Source organism: Lissotriton helveticus, chromosome 2_2 (genome assembly GCF_964261635.1).
Source record: "Lissotriton helveticus chromosome 2_2, aLisHel1.1, whole genome shotgun sequence".
In the NCBI taxonomy this organism is placed as follows: domain Eukaryota; kingdom Metazoa; phylum Chordata; class Amphibia; order Caudata; family Salamandridae; genus Lissotriton; species Lissotriton helveticus.
This window is the reverse complement of record NC_136060.1, coordinates 520,407,506-520,420,324: the sequence shown is the minus strand read 5'-3', so window position 1 is coordinate 520,420,324 and position 12,819 is coordinate 520,407,506. Positions and strand designations below refer to the sequence as shown.

Here is a 12,819-nt window from a genome sequence, read left to right as displayed (position 1 = left end):
TTGCCATAAGAAGCTGTCCACGGTGTTATTTGTGGAGTTCGTTTTAATTCTATACCAGACTCTGATACTTGTGTAGAGTCTTCCCAGTGACTCGTTCATCAGGCCAAGTTCTAAACGCATCTGGGCGGGTGAAGCTGAGCGTGGGAGTTGTAAGACCTTCTTGTAGATTTTTGTGATAAGGCTGTTTAAGGTGATATCGTCCTTGCCCTGCATGGCTATACTGGCATAAGATAGAGTTGGAAGTACTTTGGTCGCCATCACTGTTAGTAGAGGTTTAAGAGAGGGGCCTTCCAATTTTTTTGCCAGTGAGCTTAGTGCGAAAGGTATTGCTCCGGCTCTCTGCTTCATATATATATATATATCAGAAACATATGAAGGGCCCTGAAGCAGGGGACAGTCACTGGTCATAGAAACTGGCGATGATAAGACCCGAGGGATGCCTTAGGGGGGCTAGGCCTTCCCGGGCTGGGGGTTGTCTTCCTATGATTGTACCGGGGAAGAGAAAATGGGGAGAGACAACTACTAACTTGGGGTACCAACCAGGAGTACGGGGCTTCCGGAGGTGAGCCGGCTTTAGACCCCCGGGGGGGCATGCAATGGTGGGTAACCTTTGGCGGTGGGGACTCCAGGGCAATCTCAGTGTTTTTGTCGGAAGCCCAGAAGTCACATGGCCCATTCAGTGGCCATCGGGGCCCTTCCCCGACCTCCTCAGCAGCCCCCCACTAGCAGACGTCTGCTATGCAGGCCATCGAGGGGGGCCCGCAGGCTCGTGCCAGCTCAGGTAAGCTCCATGTAGGATAAAATATTGTATGATTTTGAACCGAGAGTTTCGGGGCAATTTCTTCTGTAATTCTAGGGCAGGATCCCACTCTATATTGTGTTCTGGCCTCACAAACTCCTCCTCCCACTCACGTCTCAGGTGGGTGAGTGCCACTGATGTGAGTCCCCGGATGGCCTCGTATATCCAGGTAATAAAGTGAAGGTCGGGCCCAGAGACAGAACTGGGGGGAGTACTGGGGGCGTCACAGATTCACCCCCAGATCATCCCACAGCTGGAGGCAGTCCCAGAACATCTGCCGGTGGAGAAGGAACTGCCCTCATGGTAGCCCTCCTTCTCCACCAATTGGTTAAATGGGAGAAGCTGTCCGTCGACAGGGGCGGCCTTAGGCGTGTGCAAGCCGTGCCCCTGCACAGGGCCGCCAAACCCCAGGGGCCGCCACGCCAATATACATCCTTAATATAATAATCCTGTGAGGTTGGATACAGATTTGGCGGCCTCCGGCTGTGTTCCACTTCCAAACACCCTGACCCCCCCCTCTTCACTGGCCTCCGCGCTCTGCCCCGCCCCTCCCGGACCCCCTCTTCCGGGACCCCCTACTTACGCTCCCTGCCCAGGGCCGCCATGAGCCTAAAGCCGCCCCTGCCGTCAATAAAAAGAGACTCTACCTCGAGAATCAAAAGTTTCGTCCAAACCTGCAGTGCATGTGCAGTGTAGTAAGCCCGCCAACGGTAACAAGGTTGGTGTTAAAGCAGGGTTCCTCGGGACAGGCGATGGACTCGGAGCATACTGGACCTTGCCACAGGCACCTGGACGGAATGGGTGGAGGCAGGCCGGGTTCCTGGCAGGAGCAGACGTCAGATTGGCGGTAACGATAGGGGCCCGTATCGGAGCTGGCCTCTCCCAAACAGCGTCCCGCCGTCCATCACGACTCAAGTTATGCTGCAAGGAAATATGCTTCAAATGATGGGGCCGCCAAAACTCCCTGGTCGACCTGTAACTGCATCATTGGCCAGGATGACTTATTGACGCTATATAAAACTTTAAAAATAAAATAAAAAATAAATAAAAACGTAGGGCATCCAGTTCCTGAAAAAAGGGGTGGGGGGATAACCGGAAGATTTGCGAAGTCCTAGAGAAAGCGAGGTAAAAGGACCATCGTCGCCAGGGGAATTTTCCCTATGGGGGCCAAAAGGAGGGTCTTCCAAAAAACAACTAGTGCACGTATGCCTGCCAGTTCTCTACAGTGGTTGCCCTCAGAGAGATCAGGGGGACTGTGGTAGAGCCAGACCCCCAGATAATGAGGGGTCCACACACACCAGGCGAGACTGATGTCTCCGATATGCACCTCCCGCGGGAGAGGGTCGGGGTCAAGAGGATAGATAGACGATTTCGACCAGTTGACCCTCAACCTGGCCGTGGCAGCAAAGTCTGCGAGCGTGACCCAGAGGAGCTGAAGGTCCATCTTAATGTCCCATACGTAGAGTAGCAAGTCACCCGCATACAGAGACAAACTGTGGGTAATGCCTGCGAAAGGGATACCCGAATCCCCCCACCGTAGCCAGGGGCTCCATCGCCAAGGCAAAGAGCAAGGGGGAGAGCAGACACTCCTGGCATCTGTCCCGCGACACAGGAAAGGGAGCCGAGACATAGCGGCCGAGACGAACCGGGGAAGTAGGGTTCGATTACAGCAAACTCGTATAGGCCAAGAGTGTAGGGCAAAATCCCAGGCGCCGAAGCACCGTAAATAGATATGACCACGAAAAGGTATCAAAGGCCTTCTCCAGGTCCAGAATCAGACAAGCGGCATGAGGAAAGAGACCCCTTACCCGATCTTGGACGTGGAACAGTCAGCAGATGTTCTGGGAGGTGTGCCTGCCCGGGACAAACCTGCACTGGTCTGGATGTACAAGTGCTGGGAGGACTTGGACATATCGGTCTGCCAAAATCTTACTGAGGATTTTGTAGTCTGTCGATACAAGGGCAATCAGTCTATAGGAGGCCAGCAGAGTTTATCTCTATCTGGCTTTAAAAACCAGACCAGAAGAGCTTCACAAAGTGAACCACCGAGCTCACTGCCTTTTAACGCTGCCCTGCACATGTCCGCCAATTCAGGCACCAGAAGGGCGGAAAAGGTGCTGTAATATCCTAGTGGTAGGCCATCTAGGCCCGGGGCTTTATTGCGGGCCAAGGCCATGATCGCCTGTTTCACATCAGTTGTTGTGATCTCCACATTTAGGGAGGTCCTTTCATGGGGAGCAATCCGGGAAGGGGAAGGATGGCGAGAAACAGATCTATTGGTTTCGAGCAATCCTCCTCTGGTGCCCCAAATAACTCTGCATAGTAGTCCTAAAAGGTCAGTATATTTTCAGCTTGGGACTGGACCGAAATGCCGGAAATGGCGACTATCTCTGTAATGGGACGTATGTCGGAGTTTTGGCGAATAAGTCAGGCCAGCAGCACTGCTGGTCTGTCCCCCTCTCGATGCACTCTGGTGGTGTGCGCCCTAAAATTGTATCACCGAAGGTTCACCAGCACTGCTGCATAAGCAGTCTTTGCCTCCACGAACTGTGTCGTTGACACCATATTGGCATCTGCAGCCTTGCTAAGAGCCGCTAGCATATGCTCCGCCGCTTGTAAATTTTTGTCTAGTGTTGTGCGAACTCCCGCTATGTGTCAAATGCATGCTCCCCTGGTAACAACGTTAAAGTCATCCCATTCCAGCATCCTGGGGGATGCTGTATTAGTGTTAGAAATGGGATTTCTGGCTAGCTGAGACTTGCGCCAAAGCGAGGCAGAAACCACCACTCTAGTCAGGGTAAGGGAGTCACACTCCTAAAATAACCCCTGCTCACCCCCTTGGTAGCTTGGCACGAGCAGCCCGACTTATCTTAGAGGCAGTGTGTAAAGCATTAGTACATAACCAACAGTAAAACAGTGTACGCACTACAAAAGGACACCACACCAGCTTAGAAAAATATCACATTTTTATATACTTAAGATAAGACCAAATATGATAAAAATCCACAATATTATATCTAAAAGGTCACAGTTCAAAAATATGTTGATTAAAAAGAGTTCCTTGGGTGGATAGCTCCGTCCGGGCTTCCACGGCTTCGTAAGCACACTAATCCAAAAACAGTTCTGGCTGACCGCGGGGTCGTGCCCAACTACGGTGTCGGTAAGACCCGCAAACAGTACCTTTCAGAGATGCAGGGCGATGTGGCCCTTGAAGTCACTCGCGTTGCGGCGTGCGGTGCCCCCAGGTCGCAGTGCGAGCAGCGGCTTGGTGGTGGCTGTGCTCGTCACGGTGCAAGCAGGTCACGGTGCAAGCAGCGGCGTCGTCGTTGCTGAAGCGCTGTCGTCGGCTGACGAACTGGAGTCGATGACATCGGCGGGCCAAGGCTGCGGTGTGGGATGAGGGTGATGCGTCGTGTAACTTACGAGCGGTGCCCCCGAACCACGGTGCAAGCAGCGGTGTCGATTTTGGCGGGCAGTGGCAGCGTCAGGAAGGCCCCGGCGTCGTCATGTAGCGAGGTGGTGCAGAGTGCGGGCCCACAGGTCGCGGTGCGAGCAGCGGCTCGGTGATGGAGTCAGCAGGCGTCTTCGGTGAGACCAGGGTCGCGGTGCGGCGTTGCGGCGGTGCCCTCTTCGGTGCCATCAGGACACAGGTTCGACAGGGTGGTCGTAGACGTCGTCGAGTGGCGTTCTTCGGGTTGCAGCACAAAACACACAGTCCCCAGTGCTGCGGGTCGAAGAATCTGAAGTCTTTGCTGTTCCTGAGACTTCATGAACAGGGGGCAAGCTCTACCTCAAGCCCTTGGAGAGTCTCACCAATTTGATTGCAGAAAGCCCAGTCCAGGCTTTTCATTGCCCAAGATAGATGCAGCCATTGCAGGTCAACCCAGCAAAGCAGTCGTCCCTTTTCGCAGCTTCCACGGCTCTCCTTCTTGGCAGTCTTCTTGTTCCAGATGAGTTCTAAAGTTTAGGGGTCTGGGACCCAGTATTTATGTCCAAAAATCCTTTGATCTTTCAGGCAGAGGGTGTCTCTGCCCTGCCAGAACCATTTGGGCCTTCTCTGGTGTGAATTCCTGGCAGGAGGTGGAGACGCCATTTGTCAGAGGCAAAATCTCCTCCCCTTTCCCCCAACATAGCCCAGGTCTATTCAGCCCTTTCCTGAACTACCTAGACTACCTGGAGCCCCTCCGGCCCCCCAGCCTTCGGTCAGCCAGAACCTAGACAGGCAATCCACATTCCAGCAGAGGCACAGGGGAAATATCAGCAAGAAAACACCCACTTTCTAAAAGTGGTATTTTCAAAAGCAGAATGTAAAAATCACCTTCACTAAAAGATGCAGTTCAGGCATACTAAATTTTATTTTCTTACCGAATTCCCTGGGCCAGTTATGTTTATAAGATGTTATAAAAAAAAAACTCCCATTCTATCCTATCAGGAACTGGTATCCTCGCAATAGTGAAAAACGAAATTGGCTGTAATTCACTATTAGGACATGCCACACACACCAGGGCATGTCCTACCTTTCACATACATTGCACCCTGCCCACAGGGGTACTTTAGGCCTCCCTCAGGGATGTCTGACATGTAAGAAAAGGGAAGGTTAGGGACCGGCCAGTGTGTGAACTGGCCTAGTCGACATGGTAGTTACAAACTGCGCACAGACTCTGCAATGGCGGGTCTGAGTTACCGTTTTCAGGGATACTTACGGGGGTGGCACAACCAGTGCTGCAGGCCCCCGGGTAGCATTTGATTCACAGGCCCTGGCACACGCAGTGCACATTACTAGGGGCTAACAGGTAAATCAAATATCCAATCATGGAAACACCAATCCATAACCAAATTGACACAGAGAGCCCCTCCACTTTACCACTGATCAGCAGGGCGAAAAGTGTGCAGAAACGTCACGCCAGCAAAAACAGGTCAGAACCGGAGGTCAGAAAGCAAAAACTCAGGGGAAACACGCCAAAAGATGCTAAGTCTAGCACATGTCCCCTCCAGCTGAAAATAGGGAGAACTACCCACTCGACTGGGAGTTCTCTTCACTAAGGCGCCCATTCTGGCCTATGAGAACAGGTAGCCTTGCAATATTGAAAAACGTAAATGGCTGTAATTCACTATTTAGGACATGCCACACACATCAGGGCTTGTCCTACCTTAAACTTACAATGCACTCTGCCCTTGGGCCTACCGTAGGGGTAACTGATATGAAGTAAAGCGAAGGTTTAGGGACTGGGAAGTGGGTGCACTTGCGCAGTCAGCACAACAGTACCAGACTGCACGCAAGTTCTGCGATTGCAGACCCTAGACGCATTTTGCTAGGCCGCTTTTGTGGGTGGCGCAACCAGTGCTGCCAGCCCACCAGCAGCATTTGTATTACAAGCCCTGGCACTCCTGGTGCACTTTACTGGGGACTGACAGTAAATCCAAACCAGCCTATCATGGAATCACAAATTAATACATTAATTTACCATAGGGAGAGCATATGCACTTTAGCACTGGTCAGCAGTGGTAAAGCGCCCAGAGTCATAAAACCAACAAAAACAGGTCAGAGAGAATACAGGAGGAAGGCAAAAAGTTCAGGAATGACCCTGCAAAAAGGGCCAAGGCCAACAAAACGCCACACCATTGTTAATGTTAATGTTAGGGGGATTTATAGGGCGCACTGTTACCTAGCGGTGTCCTGGCGCTGACCAATGATCGAAAGGTTAGACACGCTTCTTTTACCAGGAATCAGATGTACTGAAAAGCCATGTTTTCAGCTCATGTCTAAATGCGAGAAGGGAGGCAGCAGATCGGATGGATGGTGGGAGTGAGTTTCAGACTTTTACGGACCGAGGGAGAAACTTCTTCCACCCCAATTCTTTCTGTTAAATTTTGATACCACCATGAGATTCAAATTAGATGACCTTAGGGTCCTATTGGGAGGATAACTTCTACGTTTCTGTCCTAAATATTGAGGACTTGTTTGTGCACGGCTTGGTAGGACAAACTGAAACATGTTTGGGAGTGGCAGTTAACACTCTGGCAGCTGTATCTTGCAGTACCTGCAGTTTCGTAAGCTGTTGGGCCCTAGGATTGAGGTCTAGACCATTACAATAGTCCAGTCTGGCCAATACCAGAGCTGAGACCACCAGCCTTTGCGAATTTTCAGGGATGAAGGCTAGAATCTTCCTGATTTTCCTTATTACAAAGAAGATGGATGAGGTCAAGGCATTAATCTGACTTCCATAAGATAGCATGTTTTCTATTATCATCTCGAGGTTTTTAGCTTTTTCAACTGGCTTTGGTAATTCGCCTCAGCTGGCTAACCACCAGCTAGGGGACCAAAAGGAGGGATCGTTCCCAACAGCACTACCTCTGTTTTGTTGCTGTTTAGCTTTAAGCAATTAAGGCTCATCCAGTTGTTTGCTGCTGACATGCAGTCATTGAATCGCCTACTCAAAGAATCGGATTGATCTGTGACTGCTATGACGATTTGTGTGTCGTCAGCGTAAGAGGTTAATACGAAACCGAAAGTTCTAACTACTGGAGCCAGAGCTGCAATGTATGTAATAAAAAGAGTGGGTCTCAACGAGGAGCCCTGCGGCACTCCATATGGAAGCTGGAACGGAGTGGACTTATATAGCTCCACGGCCACAAATTGGATCCTGTCCTCCCGAAAAGATTCTAGCAAACGAAGAGCCAGTCCCTGTACTCCTGTTGCTGCTAACTTCTCTGCCAAAATGGCATGATGGATGGGATCGAAGGCCGCTGACAGGTCTAATAATATGAGGGCAGCCTTCCCACCATTGTCAAAGCTTCCCTGATTTCCTCAACCGATTTGATGAAAGACGACTCAGTGCTATGTCCCGCTCTAAAGCCGTGTTGCGACTCGTCTCAACACGTGTGCATCAATGTACTCCCCAAGCTGTGTGTTCATGGCTCTCTCTAGGATTTTTGCAGGGAAGGGTAGTCATGATATGGGGCTATTTACGTCCTCCGGATCCAAATTAGGCTTTTTAATAATGGGCCGGATTGAGGCTGTTTTTTATAACTTTGGGAAAACTCCTGTCTTAAAGATTAAATTGATAATTCTTACCAAACTGTCTGCCACTACCTCTTGGGCCATTTTCACCACAGCCACCGGGCAGGGATCGCTGGGTGATCCTGATTTAGCTTTTACCACTAGATTAATTATTTGTGTTTTATCAAGATCAGTAAGCTTTGCGAGACTTGTGTCCCCCGCCGATCGGACCACTACCGGCTCAATTTCCGGAGTAAATAATTTCTCCTTAGATCTGCGGTTGTCCACTTTATTGAAGGTACTCTCTACTTTATACTCAAAATGTGTGGCGGTCTTATCATACAAAGATTGAGTTGGCATAATCTCTGGAGTATGGGGAGAGGTAAGGGACAGTACAATTCAAAACAATTCCTTAGAGGGATTCTTAGCACTTTCTATCTTTTTTGAGAAGTAAAGGTTTTTTCACTCCTTATCAGTTCTTTATATTTACTAAGAGTCTGTTTATATTTATGTCTCCCTATGGGATCATAGTCTCTTCTCCAGAGGCGTTTTGCAATTTAGTATGCATTCATTTCATTTTTCTGAATACCAAGGAGCTGTAGGATGATTGCGCCATGAGCGTACAGGTACCAAAGGCCCTGAGGAGGAAACGTTTATATCCATCCATTCGTTGTAGGAGCTGATGTTATTCTCCACATCTTCCCCATACTCTGGCTGTGAACTAATTACATTTGCTTGGAATTTGTTGGTTAATCCTATTCGGGAAACAACCTTTACAACGCAACTTTTACAACGCACTACCATTACAACGAAACTTTTACAACGCAACATCCATTACAACGCATGCCACTACAACGCATACCATTACAACGCATGTCATTACAACGCAGTCATTACAACGCATACCATTACAACCCATACCATTACCATCCAACACTTATCCTACTGTTGCACCCCCTGGAGTTAGAATAGTAATTTTTACCCCTACACAATCCAACACTTACCCTACTGTTGCACCCTCTGGAGTTAGAATAGTAATTTTTACCCCTAGACTATCCAATACTTACCATACATGCAATGTAATGTTATGCGTTGTAATGGTATGCGTTGTAAAGGTAGTATGCGTTGTAATGGAATGCGTTGTAAAGGTAGTTTTTAAAAATTCGTTGTAATGGCATGCGTTGTAATAGAGTGCGTTGTAATGGATGTTGCGTTGTAAAAAATGCGTTGTAAAGTTGTGCGTTGTAAAAGTATGCGTTGTAACGTCATACAACCATCCTATTCCAGTATCTAACTGACCTGTTCCTTGCTGTCACCCCCCCCCCCAAGTTTGAGGGGCAGATTCTATTAGTCCGAGATTAAATAGAATGGCTGAATAATCTGAACAGGTGAGTGGTAAGATTTCTTTTACCGAAATCTGAGGATTATTGGAGAATATTCCATCAAACGTGTGACCTGCTTTATGGCTGGGTTCCTTCTCCAATAGCGGGAGCCCAAACTCTCCATGAGGTCCAGAAAGTTTGCTGCCTCTGTCTCTGTGGTGGACTCCAGATGGAAATTAAAACCCCCCATCACTGTCAGAATGGAGGCTGCCAGCCCATCATCTAGAAGAATATGAAGATTATCTATGGAAGGGCTTCTCAGGCCGGGCGGTCGATAAACTAAACTAAAATACCCTTAAAATTTTGTGGAGTACTTACCTGGAAGCTAAAAGGTAATGCTTCGCAAACCGACAGAGTGGGGGAAGAAAAGGAGGCAACCAACGACTCCCGGGAAGGAATGGGTAATCCTCCACCTTTCCTATCTTTCCTATCCAGTGTGTAGATACCAATACCTGGTGATGTGGCTTCTTTCAGGCTAGGACAAGAACTTACCTCAGTCCATGCCTCAGTGATAAAGATGAAGTCGCATCCCTGACTTTCAACAAATCTCGCACAATCAAAGCAATGTTGAACTAGAGAGCTAGCATTGAATAGCACAAAACATAACTTCGGCTCCGTTAACATGAGGTTCCCCTACCTGTGTTGCACCTTGTCTAAGGAGAGTGGGGAATGTAGACATTCATACACCTCACAGTCACAGCCGCACTCCGTTAAGCTTTATAATGAAATATGAACACAACTCGCGCATCAGTCCAATTTCCTAAAACGTACACAAGCAGCCGGACGCACTGCCTTGGTTTGGGCTATTTCCACATGGTTATTGGTGATAGCAGTTCCTGGGGAACGGCCTTTACAACGCGGGTATTACCACGCGTTACCATTACAATGCTGCTATTACAACGCAAGTCGTTACAACGACTTGCGCTGGAGGGCGCTGTTGGATAGGGAATAGTTTAATTTTCTATTCCAACACCTTCCCTACTGTAACGTGAGCTGGAGTTGGAATAGAAAATTAAACTATTCCACTATCCAGCGCTTACAGCGCAAGTCGTTGTAACGACTTGCGTTGTAAAAACAGCGTTGTAATGGCACGCGTGGTAAAAGCCCGCATTGTAATGCCATACAGCCCTAGTTCCTACATTCATATGTCCTTCTCTGGACCATTAGCACCACCCCTGGTATCTCCTGCTCAACAGTTTAAGATGATCACGTACTGAGGGACCCAGTGTTTTATTTCTGTGCTTGTGGAGCATTGGTTTAGTTAAGTTTGTTTTTATCTGTGATTATATTTGCATTTGGTTTATTTAATTCCCAGTTGTATTGACTTTCATTATAGAAATATTTTCCTTGCATATTTTAACAGACTTTAAATTGTATATTTTTTGTAACATCTTTTTTAAATGTCAATTAAAGACAACATGACGGTATTATTGAGAGAATGTTGATATATAGTTTACCCATGATAATCTACATGCAGTATATCCTTTTAGTAATTTAAAGTTTTTATATATCCAACAGAGAGTGGATCCATGAATAAATAATATTCTGATGAACAGAGGAGAACAAACGGAACTGTGGACGATGACTCCGTGATCTTTAGACGATCCAGAGTTAAAGACCTCGGACTCCAGGATATGAACGGACATCTAAACACAACTCATGGTCCAAGGTTGGAGGCTGGGTGATTAATAACCTGTTAACTTTCTAAAGCATTAGAAAGGCTGTAGTGTAAGTCCATTTTTAAATCTTTTTTTAGTGCATCATAACAGTAAGAGTCTAAAGAAGCTGAACTAATTGATTTCAAACCATTCCAACACAACTTAAAAGAAACAGCGACTCTGTGAAGTGCTGACACTGTTTCGAATGGTCCGACTTGGCACTGAAACTCGTTCCTTGCTCTCTTGTGAGCAAAAATATGACACAGCTTGGAGACACAAACCTCAAAGAGAAACCATTCCGTTGTCACGAGTGCGGTAAGATTTGATGACTGTTTAGTCTTACTGTCGCATTCAAAGTCAATCACCGCGACAGTATTGGTGCTAATTCAGTCGCAAGGATGGTTGATCAGCAAACACAGCAATCGGATGCTTGGAAAAGCCAAACCAGACCAGAGACATTAGTAATGACTGAAACATCGTACAAACGCAGCGATTGTGGAAAAGGTTTTAAGAGAGTATCGTCCCTTCAAATCCATGAGCAAACCCACATAGGAGAAAAACAATACAAGTGCAGCGAATGTGACAAGAGCTTTCGCTTATCATCACAAGTAAAGAGCCATCAGCTCATGCACGCAGAAAAATCTTTCACATGCACCCAATGTGGAGTAAGTTTTAGGGGGTCTTCGGAGCTGAGGCGTCATCAGCGAACACACACAGGAGAAAAACCATACAGTTGCAGTGACTGTGGGAAGAATTTCAATCAATCAGCAAATCTAAAGACCCATCGTCGAATACATGCCGGAGACAAGCCATACTCATGCCGCGAATGTGGGAAGAGCTTTAATCAATCACAACTAAAGAGGCATTCCCTATTACACACAGGAGAAAAACCATACACTTGCACTGATTGTGGAATGAGCTTTACTCAGTCATCAGACCTAAGTCGCCATCAGCGAACGCACACTGGAGAAAAGCCATATAAGTGCATTGAATGTGGCATGTGTTTCACTCAGTCGCCAACCCTAATCCGCCATCAGCGAACGCACACTGGAGAAAAACCTTATAGATGCATTGAGTGTGGAAAGAGCTTTAGCCAGTCGTCGATTTTAAAGGCCCATCAAGGAACACATACAGGAGAAAAACCACACACATGTAGTGAATGCGGGAAGAGTTATAAGAGGCTGTCATTCCTTCGGAACCATCAACAAACGCATACAGGAGAAAAACCATTCAGTTGCGGTGAATGCGGGAAAAGTTTTATGAGATCGTCCGGCCTTTTGATACATCAACAAACGCATACAGGAGAAAAACCATACATGTGCAGTGATTGTGGGAAAAGTTTCAATCAGTCCTCATACCTAAGGGCCCACCAACGAATACACACAGGAGAAAAACCATATGAGTGCAGAGAATGTGGACTTCGCTTCCCACAAACGTCGCACCTCAGGTCCCATCAGCGAACATATTCATGTAATGAATGCGGGGTACGTTTCTGTAGCCCGTCAGCTGAGAAATGCCATCATCAAAAGTACACAAGAGAAAAAGCATTCAGGTGCAACGAGTGTGGGGACAGCTTTTATTGGGTTGCAGACTTAAGGGCCCATCAGCAGATGCACAGAGGAAACTTTCACACACCTGGTTTCTTGACGTCTAATGCGTACAACAAAAGACTGGAAACGCAAGAAGGTAGCTCGTCACATGTGTCGTAAACTATGTAAACAGTATACATTACAGCAGACAGCGGGACGGCAATTTATCATGAATTACAGTAAGCAAAAAATTGAACAAGATGTCTCCCTACATGAGTTTTTAATGAAAGGATGAAAGGATCTTTGCCAGTAAACCAGATGCAATAATAAGAGAGCATCTTCCAGGTAGGTCAATGACGTAAGAGATCTCAGGCCAAGGCGTCTTGCGATGAAATGGAGGCGCAATCTGACGCGCACCGAGTGAAAGGGACCAATGGCAGTGATTGTGATG

At 47.6% G+C, this 12,819-nt stretch overlaps 1 protein-coding gene across 1 annotated transcript; it reads left to right on the top strand.

Moving 5' to 3' along the window:
- Positions 1 to 11,252: 11,252 nt before the first annotated feature.
- On the top strand, positions 11,253 to 12,607 carry LOC144821618 (uncharacterized). The gene has a single exon (XM_078678857.1). The coding sequence runs from the start codon at positions 11,304 to 11,306 to the stop codon at positions 12,546 to 12,548; it is 1,245 nt and encodes a 414-aa protein (XP_078534983.1). The 5' UTR covers positions 11,253 to 11,303; the 3' UTR covers positions 12,549 to 12,607.
- The last annotated feature ends 212 nt before the right edge of the window (positions 12,608 to 12,819 follow it).

Bases quoted from the DNA above. Each gene is read 5' to 3' on its own strand.
- LOC144821618 (XM_078678857.1), top strand. From the start codon at position 11,304: ATGACTGAAACATCGTACAAACGCAGCGATTGTGGAAAAGGTTTTAAG.